The 22,646-nt window shown below is 44.7% G+C and overlaps 1 protein-coding gene across 1 annotated transcript; it reads left to right on the forward strand.

Annotated features, from left to right (window-relative positions):
• Positions 1–6,807: 6,807 nt before the first annotated feature.
• ARL6IP5 (ADP ribosylation factor like GTPase 6 interacting protein 5) lies at positions 6,808–22,324 on the forward strand. Its single transcript, XM_056851052.1, has 3 exons — positions 6,808–6,983; positions 20,178–20,395; positions 22,102–22,324. Exons 1-3 carry the CDS (start codon positions 6,808–6,810, stop codon positions 22,272–22,274), a joined length of 567 nt encoding a protein of 188 aa, XP_056707030.1. The 3' UTR covers positions 22,275–22,324.
• The last annotated feature ends 322 nt before the right edge of the window (positions 22,325–22,646 follow it).

Consider the following 22,646-nt stretch of genomic DNA (forward strand, 5'->3'; position numbering starts at 1 on the left):
ATTTTTAACATATTGTCTAATGTTTAAGGGGCCCCCACTTCATCAGGGGCCCATTTACCCTCGGGCAAGCTGACTCTCTGGCCAGTCCGCCACTGATTGTGTGTTGTGACAACAGTTCTTGAGCCCTGCCCAAATAACATGTTTTAATTCTTAAATCTGTACAGTGGTCTTACAGCTAGTTGAGTGCCTAGTACAAATGACAGTTATTTCTAGGCAAGTCCTTTGTCTGTGGCTCAGTGGTAGAGCATCTGCTTGGCATGCAGAAGGTCCCAGGTTCAATCCTCGGCATCTCCAGTTAAAGGGACTAGGTGAGCAGGTGATGGGAAAGACCTCTGCCTGAGACCCCGGAGAGCCACTGCCGGTCTGAGTAGACAATACTGACTTTGATGGACCAAGGGCCTGATTCGGTATAAGGCAGCGTCATGTGTGTTCACATCATTTAAGTACATTGATACATAAAGGGCAAGTGGGTGTTCTTGTACATTTTAGATTTTTTCCCCTATTTGGCTAACTGTTGTTGAGCACTATCCTTAAAGTCGTCATAACACATCTGTAATGTGGCACTTCCCATATTCAAAGCGCTTCATGTTATTATTTTGCTGTAACCCTCTCAAGAGCCCTGTAAGTTAAGCCAGTATAGATGGGGGGCGGAGGCTGAGAGAGAGATTTGCCTAAGGCCACACTGGGCGCATGAGGTTAAAAAAAAAAAAAAAAAAGCAGGAGCCGCACCTCCCTACGGTTAAGCAGGAGTTCGCTGGCATCTTAACGCCATTCGGTTTTTGCACAGGCTTTCGTGAGTCATCTGATGGACAGAAGAAGTAGGCAGAGCTTTATCTGGAGGGCTGGGAAGTTGCACTAGCACAATGCGGCTCATAATGACTGCTTGTGACCAACTGAAATTACTCTCTACCGTTGTTCATTTAAAGACTGCTATGTTTTCCCAACTGTGTTAATATAAGGACTGCTATGATTCCACTGCCCTGACCTTGATGGCCTAGGCTAGCCTGATCTCGTCAGATCTCAGAAGCTAAGCAGAGTCAGCCCTGGTTAGTATTTGGATGGGAGACCACCAAGGAAGTCCAGGGTTGCTATACAGAGGAAGGCACTGGCAAACCACCTCTGTTTGTCTTTTGCCTTGAAAACCCCATAAGGGGTCGCCATGAGTCGGGTGCGACTTGACGGCACTTTACACACACACAATTCCACCCCTCTATGTTTTTCAAGGAACTCCTGTTGTGCCTAGGAAACGTTACCCCAGGTAGATCTGATCAAGGATAACGCACTGGAGATCAGGAAGTACTTTTACAGCTGTGCTATTTAATGGTATACCAGTTTAACAATACAGACTGGGTTCAAGTTTCCCCAGCCACAAGCAAAAGAAAGAAGAACACTGCTGTTTAACATTCATCAACCTTTATAGAATTCTAACAATATAGATACTTTCCCATTTTTTCCATGGTGTCATTCTTGGCTACTGAGATCAACAAGCATTTCTTCAAAGCAAAGTCTTTTGCTGGGACTCGAAGGTCCTTGTAATAGATAACGGAGCTAGCAAAGTACAGGAAACCCACTGTGTTTGGCATGTTGCAGATTAAGAAATGTATGTGAGTGCTTTTATGCAGACTGAGTGAAAAGCAAGAGTTTGCAGAGGAAGGGGGGCGGTTCTTGACATGCATTTGTCTACACGGGTGTCATGTCTAAAAGGAGGATTCTTGCACCTGTTTATGTAGTGCCTCAGGTAAAATACCTGGCAGTTTATAGTGCCTCAGGTAAAATACCTTTATTGTAGGCACTTCACTCCCTGTGTATTCCGTTTGGCGTTTGAGATAAGCTGTTATATTTTCAGCTGGGTGGTATCCATTTTTGTTTCTTCAGGCATACCAAGAGCCCTACTTGATATCAACGAGTAGAGTTGGCCAACCTCCAGGTACTAGCTGGAGATCTCCTGCTATTACAACTGATCTCCAGCCGATAGAGATCAGTTCCCCTGGAGAAAATGGCCGCTTGGTCAATTGGACTCTATGGCATTGAAGTCCCTCCCCTCCCCAAACTCCGCCCTCCTCAGGCTCCGCCCCAAAAACCTCCCACCGGTTGCGAAGAGGGACCTATCAACGAGCCACTGAGCCATGTCCGCCGAGGTCCATAAAGCGTCCATACTGTTAAGTCGCGTGGAACACATACTACAGAAGATAACCGTGGCCTAAAGACCACCACCCCTACCCATTGCTTTTTAACATCCAGCTGGTTAGTTCTGGATAACTCAAAGGCTTGCCCAATGTGTTGTGTTATTTTGGTTTACTCTTAGATAATTTATAGCTTCTGTTTTGGGGAAAACCGGAAGTGTCTGTATCGAGTAGAGCGAGACTAACTCTTTGGAATCACGACACTTCCCTCCGGGACCTTGTATAATAATATGCCAGGGTGTGCCAGTCAATAGAAAGAGATCCATAGAGCGGGCTCCTGGGAGGATAGAGCGCCCCCTCACGCTTTACTTGAGGCCGACAGACGCCATTAAGTTGCTTCTGATTTATGGCGCTCCTATGAATTAATGACCTCCAAAATATCCTATCATTAACAGTCTTGCAAACTGAAAGCCGTGATTTCCGTTGTTGAGTCAATCCATCTCATGTTGGCTCTTCCTCTTTTCCTGCTGCCTTCAACTTTTCCTACCATTATTGTCTTTTCCAGTGACTTTCGTCTTCTCATAACGTGACCAGAGTCCAATAGCCTCCATTTAGTCAGTTTATTTTCTAGGGAAAGTTCAAGTTTGCTTTGATCTGCTTATTAGGTTGCCAACTCCAGGCTGGGAAATACCTAGAATTTTAAGGGGTGAAGCCTGAGGTGGGCGGGGTTTGGGGAGGGGAGGGACTTCAGTGGGTATTGAGCCTACCTTCCAAAGCAGCCTTTTTTCTCCAGGTGAACTGGTCTCTGTCACCTGGAGATTGGTTGTAATCCAAGGAGCTTTCCAGCCATCATCTGGAGGTTAGCAACCTTGTCTGCCACCCACTTGTTTGTCTTTTTGGCTGTCCATGGTGTCCATAACTTTCCTCCAATACCACATTTCAAATGAATCGGCTTTCTTCCTGTCTGCTTTCTTCATTGTGTTCTTCATTGTCCACTCTTCATATCCATGCATAGTAATGGGGAATACTGTGGTATAAATTATCTTAATCTTGGTCATCAGATGAATGTATTCATCGTTAGAAGTTCAGCAATTTCCCATTTGAGTTCTTGAAGAGCTCTAGGATGAATACCATCTGGTCCCGGTGACTTGTTAGTTTGCAGTTTGTCTAGATGTTCTAGAACTTCCTGCCTTGTTACCACTTTTTGCCCCAACTCCCCATTCTCCCTTCCCCAAAACAACTGTTCAGGAAAAGGTATCTGCCCTATATCTTCAACAGCGAAGACGGATGAGAAGAATTCATTTAGTTTCTCAGCACCCCTCTGAAACCATCTCTAGGGGAACTGATTTCCATAGTCTGGAGATCAGTTGTAATTCTGGAAGATCTCCAGGCTCCATTTGGAGGTTGTCAATCCTAAACCCAGCAGAAATAACATGAGGCATTAACTCTGCCTTGTGTCTAGCTCTTCTCCATTGTGTCTTATATATCCCAGTGACATATCCCAGATTTTAAAAGCAGGCATTCTTCCTTCTTTTTTAAAAAGTCTGACCATTTATACTTGGGCCCCTGAGTTCTTCTGTCCTCTGAGGGAAAGTATACTTAAAGGACCAGGACATCATGCGGAATCCTAGCCTTTTGAGAAGGGAATGTTCCCTCTGCGGCTCCTTCATTTGCCAGGACAGCAGGTGTGTTCTTAATCTGGCATTCTGGGTCTCGCTCTCAGCCTAATTGCCTAGGGGAGCCGGAGCCTCAAGAGAGCTGTGCTGGCAGAAAGAACCCAAATCCTGTGTGTGTGTAAAGTACCATCAAGTCACAGCTGACTTATGGAGACCCTAGCAAGGGGCTTTCAAGGCAAGTGATTAAGCAGAGGTGATTTCCATTGCCTTCCTCTGCAGAGTCTTCCCTGGAGGTCTCCCTTCAGTAACAAGCTGTTCTTAGGGTAGCAAGTGTAAAGACTTTGGGTCACTGCAGTGAGGTAAGTTTTCTACTGAGCATGAAAAATACAGAGATCACTGAAGCAGGAGGTTTCATAAAACGACAAAGAAAATGTATTTATGTCCAAGTTATGAGGTGGATTCTCTGTAAAGCTTGTAGTCACCAGGTATGCTCATCACCAGAGACAAGCCTCACAATTCTGTCCTCTCCCAGAGGAAGAGTTAAACCACTCTTCCCCACTACCAGGCTGGGCTACACACAAAATTGTCTGCCCCCTTGCTGAGACAATTCCCGTCTCCTGTCTGCACTCTCCCTCTGGCAGCACCTGTGTCCTTTTGCTGTGCCCGTTTGTGCTGAGCAGTGTCCTCATTCTTTCAAACACTGGGCATAATCCGACCCAATCTAGAGGTACTGTGTGGTGGTGTGTTTTGAGATTGTTGAGTTGGCAACCCAAGAAAGAACCTTCTCAATTGTGACACCAAACTGAAGGAATTCCCTCCCCTGGGAGGTTGGTCTATCCTGTTCAGTTATTGTCTTCCACCAGCAGATTAACACTTATCTGTGTGAGTGTGTGTGTGTGTTGTATCCCTTCACTGACTCTCCTTCCTGTTTATGTGTTTTTTAACAAATTATATGTTTTGTTTGTTTTTAATCCGTTTTATAATATGCATTTTTAAAAAGCTGGATTTAATGGTTTTGATTGTTCGCCACCTTGGAGGCCCTAAATTGGATGGAAAGGCAACTTTAAAATTAGACAAGACAGACAACCTGTATGGGGAAAACTGGAGAATTCATCTTTGACTTTTTCCACTGTTTGATCTCATTTCCAAACCATTCATATTAAAAAGTGGAAATTGTATACCTCCTTAAATAAAATACATGGAGCCTAGAGTTGGCTGCCTCCAGGTGGGAGGTGGGGTTCTCCCAGAATTACAAAAGATCTCCAGACAACAGAGATGTTCCTGTATACATAATGGCTGCTTTGGAAGTCAGACTTTATCGTACCACATCCCTGCTGAGCAATTTCCCCTCCCCAAACTCGGTTCTTCCCAGGTATCACTCCCAAAATCTCCAGGGATTTCCCATTCCGGGGCTCGCAACCCTAATCACATGCACTTTTAGGGTTGCCAGGTCCCTCTTTGCAACCGGTGGGAGGTTTTTGGGGTGGAGCCTGAGGAGGGAAGGGTTTGGGGAGGGAAGGGACGTCAATGCCATAGAGTCCAATTATCAGAGGGGCCATTTTCTCCAGGGGAACTGATCTCTATCGGCTGGAGATCCGTTGTAATAGCAGGAGATCTCCAGCTAGTACCTGGAGGTTGGCAACGAAAAATAGAAGAATGGTTGGCTTCCTTCACCCTTTAAAAGAAGATTGTTCATGGAGGAGAGGGGTAATCATGGCTACTAGTTAAAATGGATACTGGTCATGATGCACACCTATTTTCAGAGGAGCATGCCCAATATCAGAGGAGCATGCCCAGTATATTAGGTGCGGTGGAACACAGGCAGGATGGTGCTGCTGCAGTCGTCTTGTTTGTGGGCTTCCTAGAGGCACCTGGTTGTTCACTGTGGGAACAGACTGCTGGACTTGATGGGCCTTAGTCTGCTCCAGCATATTCTTATGTTCTTAAGCGATTGTGATATAACTCAGAGGCTGTAACTGAGTTATCACCTTTGTTGGCCTCCCATCATCCTTCGATTCAGATCTCTAACGACTAGGCTTGCCAACCTCCAGGTATTCTTAGCAAAAAGAAGCACCCAATACTAAATAGACTAGCTATGTAAAAAAAAAAAAAAAAGTATTCAGCTCACACAAATTATGCAAAAGTGTGGTGTTATTATTTACAAGTGCAAGAAGCCAATATATACAAAGATAAAGTGTAGCTAAAAAGCTAAAAATACAGATGGTCAGTTTCAACCTGGAAAGTCCTTTAAAGGTAAGTACAATGACTTTTCTATTTCTTTAAAGGTAAGTACAATGACTTTTCTATTTCTTTCTTTCAGGAAGAAAGAAACAGAAAAGTCATTGTACTTAGAATTATTTCTTTCTTTAAAGGTAAGTACAATGACTTTTCTAGATGGTCAGTTTCAACCTGGAAAGTCCTTTAAAGGTAAGTACAATGACTTTTCTACTTCTTTCTTTAAAGGTAAGTACAATGACTTTTCAATTTATTTATTTCAGGAAGAAAGAAATAGAAAAGTCATTGTACTTAGAAGTATTTCTTTCTTTAAAGGTAAGTACAATGACTTTTCTATTTCTTTCTTTCAGGAAGAAAGAAATAGAAAAGTCATTGTACTTACCTTTAAAGGACTTTCCAGGTTGAAACTGACCATCTGTATCGTTAGCTTTTTAGCTACACTTTATCTTCGTACATATTGCGTCGCACGAACCTCCGGGTATTAGCTGGAGATCTGCTATTACTACTGAGCTCCCCCCCGATAGAGATCAGTTCACCTGGGGAAAATGGCCATTGGACTCTACGGCATTGAAGCCCCTCCCCAAACCCCGCCCTCCTCAGGCTCCGCCCTAAAAATCTCCCAACCTGTCGCCGGCGAGCCTACTGACGAGAGCGGCTACTGGAAAGGGCTTGGGGAACGAAAACGCCCTCCCGCGACGGTCCCTCGCCGCGAACGGGGCGGGCAACCACAAAGCCAACCCCCGCCCGCTGGTTGGCTGGGCAGCGCCGTAAGCCCCGCCCCGCCCGCGCGCCGCCGCCGCCGCCGCCGCGGTGCTCCGGACGGGAGAGGCGCTATGGACGTGCAAGCGGCGCCGCTGCGCTCCTGGGAGGACTTCGTGCCCGGCCAGGGCCGCTTCGCCGTGCCGGACTTCAAAGACGTCTCGAAATGGAACCACCGGGTGGTCAGCAACCTGCTTTACTACCAGACCAATTACCTGCTGGTGGCGGCCGTGGTCATCTCCATCGTGGGGTAAGCGGGGCTCTCCGCGAGGAAGGAGGTGAACGTCGTGATGCGGGGGTGGGGTGGGGTGGGGTGGGGTGGGGGGCGGAGATCGCCTTGACGTCCCCCAGTTCTTTTTTTTAAAAAAAAATAATTTTTATTAATTTTTATAACACAAAACAAACAAATACAATAATAAAAAATAAATAAATTTTTTATTAATTTTTACAACACAAAACAATAATAATAATAATTAAAAAATACAAAAGAGTATCTATATATACTATTTGATGCATTCCTGACTGCAAAATTATTAAATCCGAAAAGATACCCCCTCGACCCTCCACCCGCGTCCCCCAGTTCTAACGCAGCCTTGAAGGGCGCTGCAAACGTGGGTCGGCCTTCCAGCTCCTGTCGCTTGCCAGCTAGCCCTGGGAACCGAAGACGGCCTTGTTTTGCTCTACGAGATTGTCGCTTGCAAATAGCTTTCTTCCCCCCTCCCCTCTCCCCCGGTGATCAGTGATCAAAACAGTGGTGATGTTTGCATTGCGGACGCATTGCTACAGCCCCTGGCCTTCAGGATCCTTTAAAAAAAATAAAAATGGCGAGATGCTGTGCAAAAACGCAGAAGTCGCAACGAAGACGGAGGTTCCTTAGTCGCAAATGGGGTGTGTTTACTCGAAAGGACCGCTGGCTTAAGTGTGACTCCCAAGAAGATCATTCCCAGTGGGTAGCCGTGTTAGTCTGTCTGCAGCAGTAGAAAAGGGCAAGAGTCCAGTAGCACCTTCAAGACTAACAAAAATATTTTCTGGCAGGGTATGAGCTTTCGTGAGCTTCGAAGTGAGCTGTGGCTCACAAAAGCTCCTACCCTGCCAGAAAATATTTTTGTTAGTCTTTAAGGTGCTACTGGACTCTTGCTCTTTTCCTCTCCCAAATTCAGGTTGCTACCTTGGGCGAATAAAGCAGGCGTCGTTCCTTTTCATTTTGCTGCAAGGTGGTGACATGAGCATGGCTGCCTGACCGGGTTTCCTTTTTACCAAAAAGCAGCAAGGCCGACTCTTTTTTTCTTCTTCCCTTGAATGCACTGCTCAAAAATAGATTCTGAAGCTAAGACATCTTCCGTTCTTAGTAGAAACGCATTGGAGCTATGGTTATGTGTTTATACAGAAAAGGCAAGGCCTGTCCGTGGCGTTTCCTCTATGTTATGAATATGCCTTTAGTTTTCCATCCAAGACAGCTGTTAGGGTTGCCTAATAGACAGCTGGGACGGAAGGCAGCATGGTATAGCCTGATCTCGTCAGATCTCGGAAGCTAAGCAGGGTCAGCCTTGGTTAGTATTTGGATGGGAGACCACCAAGGAATACCAGGGCTGATATGCAGAGGAAGGCACTGGCAAACCACCTCTGTTTGTCTCTTGCCTTGAAAACACCATAAGGGGTCGCCATAAGTCGGCTGCAACTTGACGACACTTTGCACACACACACAATAGACAGCTATTAGGGTGTGGTTGTGTAGGTCAAATGTTGGCTTTAAGCTTCTGTTGTTCCTTTTTAACCTGGCTCTGATCTCCTCTGCTTTTAAATAAAACTCTCTGCCCTGAAACTCATCCCCATCCACACAGTATAATACAACCTTCAAAGAAATCCACTGTTTCCCTCCCCCCTTAAAATGTGGCTAGCCCAAGATTATATAAAGGCCCCGGTGAGGACTGTCTTTGGTGCCTCCCCCAGCTTGTTCATCTTTTGTATATCTGACTTTTCTTTGCATTGGTAGGCCGCTTCATGACTTTGATGGATCGTTTATCCCTCTTGTGCAAGATAAGCAAATATAATATTCAATATGTGTTTGATACTAACCTCATGAATTTGAATTATTGTTATAGCGTTGGTGATATGAGTCACGCACATACAAGCTTTGTTGAGTGGGCAGTGACGTCGTACATTTTCCTGCAAATACTCATTTAAAAACTAATGTTAGAGGAATGCTGGCCCTATTCAGTATTGCCAGGTTTGAAAGATGAACTGTTTGTACTAGTTAACAGCCGTTGAATGGGCTGTGATAGGCATAGTTTAAGCCCAGCCCTGTCGCTAAATGTAGCCTTGCCTAGTCTAATGAGTGAGCATGACAGTTTTTAAGATTCTCAATTAGTCATTAAAGGGGCACAAAATCCCAGTGTTGAACATAACTGGAAACTGATGGAACTAGTGCTCAGACTTCAGGTGGGACTTTCTAGATGAGTCATGCTTCTCTGACTGCATCTGTAGCATTTTATCTTTAGAAAATAATTCCTGGCATGTTGGAGGCCCAGCAAGTCTCCTTGTGGCATGGACGTCCTCCAGGCAGCGTGGAACTAGTAATGACTCAGCCTTTCACTTGTGTGGTGGGTTTTGTTGAAAAGGCACCTGACTGGTGCCTGTGGTGACTCAGCCTGCTTCTAACTTGGAGGCAGGGTGTCTTCATGGACTCAACCCCCACTGCACGATCATGGGGACTGGAATCTTGCCTTGCTGCTTCCCCTATTAACTTACTAGAATCTTGTCCCCCTTTCATTTGTTTTTGATCCTGCTTCTTGCCAATGTCAACAAACGTTCCCTAGCTAAGCATATTTTAAAAATTGTGTGCGTGTGCCATCAAGTCAAGGGTTTTCAAGGCAAGGAACATTCGGAGGTGGTTTGCCATTGCCTGCCTCCGCGTGGGCTGAGAGAGTTATGAGAGAACTGTGACAAGCCCAGGATCACCCAGCAGGCTTCACGTGGGGAATCGAACCTGGTTCTCCAGATTAGAGTCTGCCGCTCTTAACCACTATACTATGCTAGCTCTCTTTTAGTTTCACCAGTGATGAATCTTCTGACTAATTTTCACACATCACATTGTTGACTCGCTTTAAGCAACTTAACTTTGACTGAATGGTTGCAGGCTGGCTCCTAGATCATCATCAGCTGCTCTGGTGGTGATGCCATTTCAATGCCAAATAGCATGTTTTGTGATGTCATGCTAGCTTAGAAGTTGACCTGTCCCATCTATGCAATAACCAATCTGGATGGAGAGAGTTGTACTAATGTTACTTCTTTAGCAACCTGCAGCACATATCATAAAATATGGGAGGGGCTGTGGCTCAGTGGTAGAGCATCTGCTTGGCATGCAGAAGGTCCCAGGTTCAACCCCTGGCATCTCCATTTAAAGGGTCTAGGCGAGTAGGTGATGCGAAAGACCCCTGCCTGAGACCCTGGAGAGCCGCTGCTGGTCTGAGTAGACAGTACTGACTTTGATGGACCAAGGGTCTGATTCAGTATAAGGCAGCTTCATGTGTTCAATACTGTAGCTAGGATTCTCAAAGGGGGCTGGATGCTGCTTTCCCTTCCTCCTTTCTTCATCACCCTCCAGTTGCACAAATGAGTTTTCAGGAGGCGCAGAGACACGGCTGCACACTTATCATGAAACATGGTAGGTGCAAGATGTTGTGCCTGTCCTCTTCTTCCAAGTCACCCTGGAGTTGGATGCAAGCAGCTCTTCCACTGTTTGATGAGGTGGGCACACTCACACACCCTCACACTCAGAGACACACTCAGTAAATCTCTGCCCAGTAGTAGGCAACCAGAAACAAACAATTGACGGGAGAAATACATTCATGAAATAAATGGGGGTTTATTTAGAAGCAGTGCTTAAAACCCAAGTGCTGGTTATCGCTAGTCATTAATTGAACCAGTTAACCACTCTGAATAATTGGGTGCAGAGATCATTTTTTTAGGTTGTTGGCCTAATCTTTATTTATGGCTACTTGTATGAAGGCTGCTGATTCAGCTCTTATAGTTACTGCTGTTCTATGATATCACACATAAGGCTGTTCCAGTGTCCATGGAAGTTGGGTCCTTCTGGCAGCACGTGCCGTAAATTAGGAGTTGATATAGTGGAGTGTCAAAGATAGGACATCAAAGATAGGCTGTCAAAGATAGGACATTTTGGAGGACTTTCATTCATAGGGTCGCCATGAGTCGGAAGCGACTTGACGGCACTTAACACACATAGTGGAGTGTGAGAAAGTTAGCGGTGGTGCAGGTGATGTATTCTCTTCTTGGTAGCCATAAAAAATTTGGGGCCTCAGCATCAGTGCCATAGCTTTGATGGCTGCTGATTCAGTGGCATCTCCAAAGGTTTAGCAGAGAATTGTACTATAATCTGTGTCATTCTGTAATTTCATGTGAATAGCTCTGAAATGGGATACGAAGGATATTCATATTGTTTAGAGGATGATGTTGAGCTGCTGTACTCCCATCCCCAAACATTATGACTTGCCCATCCATTTCCTTTTGGACTCCGTTTGAAGACGCAACAACACATTTCCTACCTTATGAATGTTTTGAATAGTGACCAGGGATCAATATGGCTACTTCCCATTTTTTATCTACTCGATTACAGTATGTTTTTAAAAGTACCGTCTTCAATAAAGGCAACATAGAAACCCCTAAAGTGGATGGTTAAAAGAAAGGACGAATTATGAACATCTAATAATGGGATACTCAGGACACCTGTTAGGGAAAAATTATAAACTGTTATTACAGTACGAGATTGAAACAGAACAAGTAAAGGATTGTATGGTAAAATGGATGCAAAACCTTGGAGCAGTCATAGATATGACTCAACAGGATAATTTATGGTCAAAGGAAATTAAGTTTACGAAATGTCAAATGCTGAGAGAACACAGGTATAAAATGTATTTTAGATGTTTTAAAATATAACAACTGAATAGATGATGTAGCTTGGTGTTTTTGTTTGTTTTCCCAAAAAGCATTTGTGTAAAGAAAATCAGAGCAGTTGGCAGTTTGGTAAAATGTGCAAGCAGGCTTGGTAAATTTGGGATACAGTTTGCTAAAATATTCATTGGGAGCTATAGAAGAACAGTGCTTCTTTGTAGAGGAAGCTACCCGTGGAACTTCATGCAATAAGAGAGACTAATAATTCTAAACATGTTGGAGAACCGCACCCAAAGAGTAGTTGTCAATGGCATTTCATCTGATTGGAGGGAGGTGTCCAGTGTGGTGCCACGGGGCTCGGTTCTGGGCCTGGTACATTGCAGTGTTTTTATAACTGATCTGAATTGGAGAGGGGTGGAGGGCCTACTCATTAAATTTGCAGATGACACTACATTGGGAGCAGTAGCGAACACCCTGAAAGTTAGAGATAGAATTCAGCGAGATCTGAACACGCTGGAAAACTGGGTGGGTATGAGCAAGATGCAGTTGAACAAGTGCAGAGTTCTACATTTGGGTAGCAAAAATGAGAAGCACGTACGCTGGATGGGTAGCAATGTGCATGAACAAGATCCATTACTCCGTTGGACTGTAAACGAAACATGAGCAGCCAGCGAGAGGCAGCGGCAAAAAAAGGCTAATGCAATCTTAGGGTGTACCGACAGAGGCATAACATCCAAATTGCAAGATATCATAGTCCCGCTGTACACCGCATTGGTCAGGCCACACCTGGAGTGTTGTATGCAGTTCTGGGGACCTCATTTTAAAAAGGACGTCAACAGATGGAGCATGTGCAGCAATGAGGATTATCAGAGGCCTGGAGACCAATCCCTATAAGGAAAGGCTGAGGGACTCGGGAATGTTCAGTGTGGAGAAGAGGAGTTTGAGGAGAGGCATAACTGCTCTCTTTAAGTATTTGAAAGGCTGTCACTTAGAGGAGGGCAGGGAGGTCTTCCTATTGGCAGCGTAGGATAGGACTCGTAATAATAGGTTTAAATTACAGGCAGAAAGGTACTGGCTGGATATTAGGTTATTGTTTTTTTACAGTGAGAGTACTTTAGCAGTGGGATCAGCTGCCTATGGAGGTGGTGAGCTCCCCCTCACTGGCACTCTTCAAGCAGCGGCTGGACAAACACTTGTCAGGGATGCTCCAGGCTGATCCTGCATTTAGCAGGGTGTTGGGCTAGATGGCCTGTATAACCCCTTTCTGACTATGATTCTATGAGAATTGAGGTGGCACATTAAGTAGTAGTGATGTGCTCACTTAACGGGAATTAGCTGCATCCAATGTCGTCACCGTTAATTTTTACTAAATGAGCATGGGAGTAAGCTGCATAGTGTATTCTGTATTAATTAAAAATGAAAGCTATGTTAATAATGGCTTGTGTGGCATGATACTTAGCACAAATCAGCAAGTTCATTGCCTTTTGTAAATAGACAGTTGCAACTGCCAGTGGAAGAGCACAAATCACCACAGTGCTGCTTTGTGTAAAACTGCTGTAGATAAAAATCCTTATTTATCATCCATTGTGCTTCCATGGATCCCCATTTGATGTTGCATCTGCAGTTACTCTGAGTCAATAGGCATACAAGTCTAAAAAGACTTTTTGAGGACATTTGTGTGCAACGGTTTTTCTGTTGATTGGCTTCCCCTTTGGAAAGGATGGTTTGTGTGTTGCATGCCCGTTAAACAACATTAATACAGATTGGCCAGAAAAGCTGGTAGGATGGAGGTATTTATAGGACACCTAGTGTAATTACAGCATTTCTCAGGTAAAGCTTCTGTTTTAATGTAACATATGCACCAACCTTGGGTGTGTATTAAAACTGCTTCCATCTCCCAAAAGTGAACATTGTAAGATCTTTAACTACAAGACCACCAGTGAACTTTAAGGCTCTGGATAGCGATGCTACAGCAGGCCTTGTGTTCATGCTTCTGAAGATTTTTCCTGTAGTTTAAAAAGCAGTGTTACAAGCAGTCCTCTTTGATACATATCCCGTTTTCTTCCTCCTTTACATTCATGCCTCAGAAATACCCATCAGTCAGACGTGTGAGAAATTCTTACCAACACCAGTGATTGATCTCTGCGTTTTTCTTGATTAAATTTTGATTTTACATGATTACATTTTTACCCTGTACATCCGGCATTTTGTGGTTCCTTGCCCTGATATTTTTCCCTGCCTCCTACAAGGGTTGCCAACTCTGAGTTGGGAAGTTCCTGGAGATTTGGGTGTAGAGCCTTTGGAGGGCAAGGTTTGGGGAGGAGAGGGACCGCAGCAGGGTACAGTGCCATAGACTCCACCTTCCAAAGCAGCCATTTTCACCAGCCAAACTGATCTCTGTTTGGAGATCAACTGTAATTTCAGGAGATCTTCAGGCCCCACCTAGAGTTTAGCAACCCTGCCTCCTACATAAAGGTCGGCATAGTGATGAGCCGCTCAGCAGGCTCTAGTCCAAAAAAGCTTGTAGTGGAATAAAATATTGTTCTTTAAGGTGCCACTAGGTTCCTCCTTAGTTTTTCCTTTCTTGTGAATCTCTGTCCAAAATATGGACGTTATGAAGAATGTTGGAAGAGCCTGTTAACTTCAGTCCGGTATAAGCAGGCGGCTGTGTTACGCTTCTTCATATGGCTTCAGTTACATGTAGAAGAGTTGGTGTTTATATGCTGACTTTCTCTACCACGTAAGGAAGAATCAAACAATCACATTCCCTTCCCCTCCCCACAACAGACATTCTGAGAGGTAGGTGAGGCTGAGAGAGTGTAACTAGCCCAAGTTCACCCAGCTGGCTTCATGTGTAGGAGTGGGGAAACCCACCCGGTTCACCAGATTAGCGTCTGTCGCTCATGTGGAGGAGTGCGGAATCAAACCCTGTTCTCCTGATCCGACTCCACCGCTCCAAACCACCGCTCTTAACCATTACACCACACTGGCTCTCATGTAGCCTGTGTCCTTACTGTTAACGTTTAAATTAAAAACTTCAGGCAGTGATACCCGCTAGTAGTAGAGTATGCATTTGCTGGTGTCATGCAATGGCAATCTGTTGCTTGAACTTCCTTGAGGGGTACTACCAAGGGAGTCCAATATGCACCCACCTGTTGCTTACCTGTTATTGGCTGGAGCTTACCTGTTGGTGTAAACTGAACCCTATTCAGTTAGGACTTTTTTTTCTTCTTGGTAGGTATTTTCTTTTTTTTCTCTTAAGAGGATGTCCTCCTACAGGGCAGGATCTAAAACTCCCGTTTTTAGGAAGGTGCTTAATCCCGGGCTAAAACTGCTCGTTCTGCCTACTGACTAAAGTTTTTAAATCCCCTGCTGGACTTTTATTCAACCAAAACAAGTTTAGATCGGGAAGCGAGATTTCCACTGCAGTCTGTTCCGCATCCTTTTTCTGCTGCAGGTTGCTGAAATGGGAATCTCCCAACAGAAGGAAATGGAGGTGAGGATCACTTCTGTCTTTGATTCCCCTACAGTTTCTTCTGCCGGTAGCATTTTCCTAAGAGGTGGCACCTTGTTATAACCACAGAGAGGGCAGAAGTCCTCCCGTTAGCATTCTATTTATGTTGTGTTCTTCACACCTCCCTGATTATCCCTGCCACCACTCAGTAACCTGTTCCTTGGCAATAAGAGCTCATCGCCTTCTTCTCGAGCTTCTGTCTTTCCAAGCTGTCCAAGTAACTTCCACCTCAAATTACTACAGTGCTACCATGGTACTGGGTGTCTGTACATACACTGTTTATGTCTGAGGCGCCCAATAAATCTCGCTAACGAGAGCTATATTTAGAGTGTATCCCATAACTAACCTTGCTTCTGATACCACCTGTGGCATCAAATGACTGTGTGCCATGTGTGCACTGTGGCTAATGACCAGAATGACAAGAAGTAACTGGTTGCTCTTCTCTGCTTGAAAATGATGTTGTTGCTTCATTCGAGAGAGGGTGACATACTTACTCTGTGGCTCAGCAGAGGGACCCATCGCTACCGTCAACCGCACAAATCCCATTGAACTCGACTGCCAAGTCTACTTTTCTTGCACAGCTAAGCACACATACTTGGCAGGAAGTTCAACCGACTTTGGAGGGGCACATCTAGTTAGGGGTTGGGGTTATTTTTGGTGGCCCGGTTCATTTAAGTGGATGCTGCTGAGTGAGATCTGTGCATCTTGTGGCAAACTAAGCTGAAACTAGCCCATCAATCTGTTTGGTGGCCTTCCCTTGTACACATGAAGCTGCCTTATACTGAATCAGACCCTTGGTCCATCAAAGTCAGTGTTGTCTACTCAGACCAGCAGTGGCTTTCCAGGATACCAGGCAGAGGTCTTTCACATCACCTACTTGCCTAGTCCCTTTGAGATGCCGGGGATTGAACCTGGGACCTTCTGCATGCCAAGCAGATGCTCTACCACTGAGCCACAGCCCGTCCTCACTACTCATACATATAGATGCCCAGATACGCTATGGGCAGAAAGTCAGGCGGGAGAAACAAAAAGCTTATGGGTAGGCTGCCACATAGCTTGTGAACTGTGCTTGGCTTGGCGAAACACAAGCTGCACAGGTCCTGTCTAAGTCCTTTGTTGTACTGGCTGATGGCGGGTCATAGTCAGTTTTACTACAAAATATAATTGACCAAATCATTTTTAGAAAGTGGGAGTTTTCTCAGCACTCACATGTAATCCTGTGAATCAGACATCGGAGTGATTTCTGCCTGGAATTACTGTTCTTATTTTTTCCAGGCTGAACGTTCAGAAAGTTTCGATCTAAATATAGTCTGTGGCTAACCACGAGTGACTCAGAGGCTGCAAACAGCAAGCGTTCCTGGCCTGTTTTTTTAACAAGCTGCCCTGAAGCTCAGATGAGCAGCGGGAACAGGTGGGAAATGAACTTGAAGCCGTGAGGGAAGGAGAAACTTTTTCACTGTTATCAGTCCAAGCTGTATCCTCTCCATTATGAAGCGATAATGGGAATAGATCTGCCCAAAGTTCACTGTGCTTGATGTGAATAAGGAATTTGTAACAGAAGTGTGCCATTTGTGAAATGTAGCTTTCTGAAGGACGTTCAGAGGTGCATTGCAAGGAGCTCTTGAAGGTGTTGGGTACTTTTTTTGTGTGTCCCCCATGCCGAGGTTTGTAGTTAACCCTTCTGCCGTTAGGCCAGGCCAGCAGGTGTCAATCAGTGAAATATGTATTGTGGCCTCAGGGCAGCAGCATCATTTTTCTGTGTGGAAAATTAATGGCAGCTGTTAATGTTGATAACCTCCAGGGGTGACGTCTAACCCTTCCTTGGCTGTTAACTTTCCCTGGCTGTATTCTTCAGTAACCAGTGCACACCTCTTTCACCAGCATCACTGAACTTAACGGTCTCCATAATTTTGGAAATTCTGATCCAGCACTTCCTAGTTTTGCTCCCGCTTTATCACTTACCTTTCCCTTACCTTTGTCTAGGGTTGAGGTTGGTTGAAACCAATTTTTAAAACTGCCAAAAGGATTTGTCCTGTCACTTGTAATATGCCCTCACTCGTCTTCCCCCCTTCCCATATCACTACCGTCCCCGGTCTTCTTGAAACTGACTTTCTTAGTGCTTGCTGTTTTTTTACACCGGGGGAAAGATTTGCTCTATGCTGTTGCTGCCCACAGGGTTATGTAGTAGTCTGGATTGAGAGCGGCTCTCCTTTGTTTCTATGGATGGATGGCTCCCTTGGGGGGCGTGGCTCAGTGGTAGAGCATCTGCTAGCCATGCAGAAGGTAACCCAGGTTCAGTCCCCGGCATCTCCAGTTAAAGGGACTAGGCAGGTCGGTGATGGGAAAGACCTCTGCCTGAGACCCTGGAGAGCCGCTGCTGGTCTGAGTAGACAATACTGATTTTGATGGACCAAGGGTCTGATTCAGTATAAGGCAGCTTCATGGGTGCTGGGTGGCCCTTTGGGAGCAGAGGCTCGACTTGCTCTCTGCCCCTGGCGAGCCCAACTATTGACAGTAAAGCTTTTTGCTGTACGTATCATCCTGAGCTCCGTCGAGGAAAGGCAGGATATGAACATGAAGAATAAAACGTATGACTAATGCACTTTCAGGATAATGCAACCTCATTGCTGTGTGTTTATATCCTTTCATAGCCAAGCCCCTTTACACTTGTTCACACAAGCTTGGTAATATTCATTTACTATCTTGAGTTAAAAAAAAAAAAGATGTATTAGTGGTGTCTCCCTCCTTTTCTTTCTAGTATTTTGGAATCCACCTTGGAAATTATGTCTTGAAAGAAAGGAGTTGAATATATTTTACGACAAATATTTTAGCTGCTGCTAAAACACGATCAGCTTTCCTTTGGATTCACTTCAGACTCTATAATGTCTGGGTCTAGGAGAAATCCGGACACCATACAAGGTCAGCGTGAGCAACTGTTTCAGATGTGATAATTCTGGGTCCGATTTCTTGCTTATGTGCTTGGAATTGTGACATTTGAGTCACTCTGCTTTTGATGTTGTGGAGTTTAGAGAAAGTTATGGAGTCTAGAGAAAGTAACCAATATAAAGATACCAGCTCAACCTTTGCATGTTTTGTTCAGATGTCACAAGAGTATTATGGATAAAGATAACTTGAGGCTAATTACTATTGCTGAACAAAATCTCTTTATTAAATTGCAAGAGGATCTTGCCTTAAACCCTTTCTGTTATAGCTATTTCAGTGAAATGGTATATACTGTTTGGTTAGCAGTCCTCCCTGGAGCTGTACATCATTTTGTTGTGTATCGGTTTCATGTTTTGGAATGTTGAGCTCCAAGACAGCTGAGCTTGTGTGTGTGTGTGTGTGTGTCTTAAGTGCCGTCAAATTGCTTCCGACTCATGGCGACCCTATGAATCAGTGTCCTCCAAAATGTCCTATCTTTGACAGCCTTGCTCAGATCTTGCAAATTGAGGGCGGTAGCTTCCTTTATTGAGTCAATCCATCTCTTGTTGGGTCTTCCTCTTTTCCTGCTGCCCTCAACTTTTCCTGCCATGATTATCTTCTCCAGTGACTCTTATCTTCTCATAATGTGACCAAAATATGATAGCCTCAGTTTAGTCATTTTAGCTTCTAGGGTCAGTTCAGGCTTGATTTGATCTATAACCCACAGATTTGTTTTTTTGGCCGACCACGGCTTATATATGTACCTTATCTGAATATAATGTATTAAATTAATTTATGTTGAAATTACATATTTGAAGGCTATCTGGCGGTATTGTCAAGCAGACTTTTTAGAGGTACAGGAACAGAGAATTGAACAACATAGAAGTAGCCATGCTGGATCAGACCAGTGCTCTATTCAGTTCAGCATGCTGTTCCCCAACAATACCAATTAAATGTCACAGGAAAGCCCACAAGCAAGGTTCACAGAAATAACCTTTTGACTCTCTCCCAGTGTGGTGCAGTGGTTAAGAGCGGTAGACTCTAGTCTGAAGAACCAGGTTTGTTTCCCCACTCCTCCACATGAAGCCAATTGGGTGACCTTGGGCCACTCACAGTTCTCTCTGAACTCTCTCAGCCTCACTTACCTCACAAGGTGTCTGTTGCGGGGAGAGGAAGGCGATTGTAAGCTGCTTTGAGACTCCTTAAAGGTAGAGAAAAGCGAGGTATAATAACCAACATGTCTTCTTCATATGATAATCAGGACTCCTTCTGTTTCTGACTGCAGAGGTCCCATTTGGCTATCATGGTTGACAGCTGGCCATAGACCCATCCTCTTTAAATCTGTTCATCCTCTTGTTTAAGTCCATCTGCACCAGCAGTCATCTCTACAGCTCATAACAGTGAGGTCCAAAAGTCAACTGCTTTGGGGAACTTCAGGTAAATAGTGGGCGAAAACGCATGGTCGCTTTAGCCTCCTTTATTCCCTGTTTCAGCCAGGATCAAACTCACGTTCAGCGAAACACATGTGTTCGATCCTGGCTGAATCCTGGCTGAAACAGGGAATAAAGGAGGCTAAAGCGACCATGCATTTTCGCCCTGTGTCTACTGGGTAGCCCTTGTCTACATTTTTGTTGACACTCTAAAAGGACAGTGAGGCACTACTTCCCTTTTCAGAAACCACGCCATTTCCTCTTCAGCAAGGCTCCACGTTTAATTATTCTTTCTTGAGCACTTTACATCAATTTACCCGGGATGAAAGTTAAGCTGACTGGTTTGTATTTTTCCACATCCCCTCTGGGTCAATTTTTTTTTTAAAGCATAATGTTGACAATTTTCTAATCTTCTGGCAGAGAGGCTGATATAAACAGCAGCATTAAGTTGAGGGGACATGGTGAATACAGGTAAGGAATGTGTATTTAATAGGCAGATTTTTTTAGCCATTCACTGGTTAGATGTGGTTAAATTAAACACACATGTCCCTCTACCCGGGGGAGCTTTAAAAAAAAATGCATTAGACTATAAAGTACATTAAGATATTGAACCAAAACTGAGTGGGTTTGTCGTACTGATGGCTGTTTCTATTTTTCCTGTCTATAGATTTCTGAGTCCACTGAACATGATCCTTGGTGGTGCTGTGGTAGTCCTGGTGTTTACAGGATTTGTGTGGGCATCTCACAACAAACAGTTTATTCGCAAGTTTAAGAAGCAGTATCCAGCCACGTTTGTCATAGCCATCATTCTGTCGAGCTATTTCCTGATATCCTTTTTTGGAGGTGTCATGGTGTTCATGTTTGGAATCACGTTTCCTCTGCTGTGTGAGTTTCTTATATGCATGCACGTTCCAAGCGCCGCTGAGAGTAAATATGGAGGCTGCTTATTTTAAAAATGGAAACGGAGGACACTTGCAGTGTGGCGGAGAGCCACCACACGTCCCTGGTGGAAGATTCTCTCTGTGCCACCACCCCACTTAAGGAAAGAAAAGAAAAACAATAGGAAGGAAGGAGTGAATGGCATAATAAACTCCAGTGACTTCAGTGGGATTTACTTCTCCTTCATTGCTGTCTCTCCAAATGGCAAACCAGAGAAAGACATGCATTCGTGGGGCTTGCCGAACCTTGAGGGACAGAACTCAGAAAAATGCATCTAGATTATCTCATGTTAGCCTTTTGCTTAACCACTGAACCTAGCAAACGCTCTGTTGCTGCAGGAGAGGGTCTGTGGCTCAGTTTGTAGAGCATCTGCTTGGCACACAGAAGGGCCCAGGTTCAATCCCCGGCATCTCTAGGTAAAGGGACTAGGCAAGTAGGTGATGTGAAAGACCTCTGCCTGAGACCCTGGAGAGCCGCTGCTGGTCTGAATAGACAGTACTGACTTTGATGGACCAAGGGTCTGATTCAGTAGAAGGCAGCTTCATGTGTTCGTGTGAGAGCATATGCTGTGGTTTCAAGTCAAGTGAATGGCTGTTGATTCATAGAGAGACTTCTAGCTTAACTCTCAGGGCTTCCACCACAGTTGGCTCAGACAGAGCTCATGCTGGATGTTCCTTTGCTGTCATATCAGAGCAAAAGGAGACAGGTGGGCTGCCTGGTTTTTCAGGAGCCCAGAGCAACCTGAGCCCTTGGGGATTTTGTTCTCTTCGTCCCCCTTCTTGACAATTCTGGCCATGTTGAGGTCAGAAGAAAAAGTCTTGCGTCAACTATAGTGATTCCGAGAAACCAGGAGATGCTCTTACAAACTGTTGTTGGAGTAGGGTTGCCAACCTCCTGGTGGAATCTGGAGAGCTCCCAGAATTACAATTGATCTCCAGACTACAGAGATCAATTCCCAGAACTGATCGATACCGATATCAGTTCCTAGAACTGATCGATACTGAGAAACCAGGAGATGCTTTTACAAACTGTTGTTGGAGTAGGGTTGCCATCCTCCTGGTGGAATCTGGACCGCTCCCAGAATTACAACTCTAGTCCATTATCTTTTCTGTCCCTAAGTGTACTTTTTAGCTGAATGCATGGCTCACTCTGGCGAAGCAGAATTGTATTACTTCATCCAGTCTTGGGGCTAGGCTTTACATTGCAGTGACCAGTTGCAAGGAGAAGAACTAAAAATGTGCTATCCTGCGCATGCAAGCATTACTTTGAGCACTGCAGCCATTCCAGTGCTTGGAGAATCCTAAATGCCATGCTGCATGTACACCTGTATTGTGAGCTGCTTCAGACATGCAAATATTTTATGCTGGGGTTTTTTTAAATTTAAAATAAGATCCTTTTATTTCTTGGTGTAAATCCAGAAGACAGGTCAGTGCCACAGCCCTGTTGGTGATGATGGTTAGCCACGATCTCTCTGGATACCAGATTAACCTCTCTGAATTGCCATCATGCCATGCATGAAGCATGTGACGTCCAGAATGCTGGCGTCCAGAATCCTGAGCCAGCTTTGACCCTTCTTTTGGAGATACGGTGGTGATAAAATAAGGATTTGTCAGACAGTATGTGTTCACTAATGTGGGTTTCTTTTCCCTCAGTGATGTTTATCCATGCTTCCTTGAGGCTTCGGAATATAAAGAACAAAGTGGAAAATAAGATGGAAGGCGTAGGGCTGAAGAAGACTCCAATGGGTATCATCCTGGATCTTCTTGAACAACAAGAAGAAGGCATTAACAAACTAGCTGACTTCCTAGCTAAAGTGAAGGAATAATGTTCTTTTGATGGGGTGGGGGAATTGGTTGGTCTTGTCCAAGCTAATTTATCAGTCTGTGCCGGGGGGAGGTAGGGAATATACAGGTCTACAAAGACAAAAAATATATCACACACTCTTCAGGGCTCTTCTGACCAGGGTGGGGAGGAGACAGTAACCTTTCCGCAACATGCGTAAATGCACGGGGCACAAATGCATTTGGTAGTTCATAGCACTTGCTTGTTTTCAGGGAAATAATGGGAAGGACTGCTTTCTCTAAAAACCCTTTCCCCCTGTATGTTAGTGTTTTTCTGAAGTGTGTAAATTTATGTGATAGTGCGCTAAAAGCAAATCGTCCCCTTTTTTAAACTTTCTATCTAAGGACGGCACTGT

This window comes from Euleptes europaea, chromosome 1 (genome assembly GCF_029931775.1).
Source record: "Euleptes europaea isolate rEulEur1 chromosome 1, rEulEur1.hap1, whole genome shotgun sequence".
NCBI lineage: Eukaryota > Metazoa > Chordata > Lepidosauria > Squamata > Sphaerodactylidae > Euleptes > Euleptes europaea.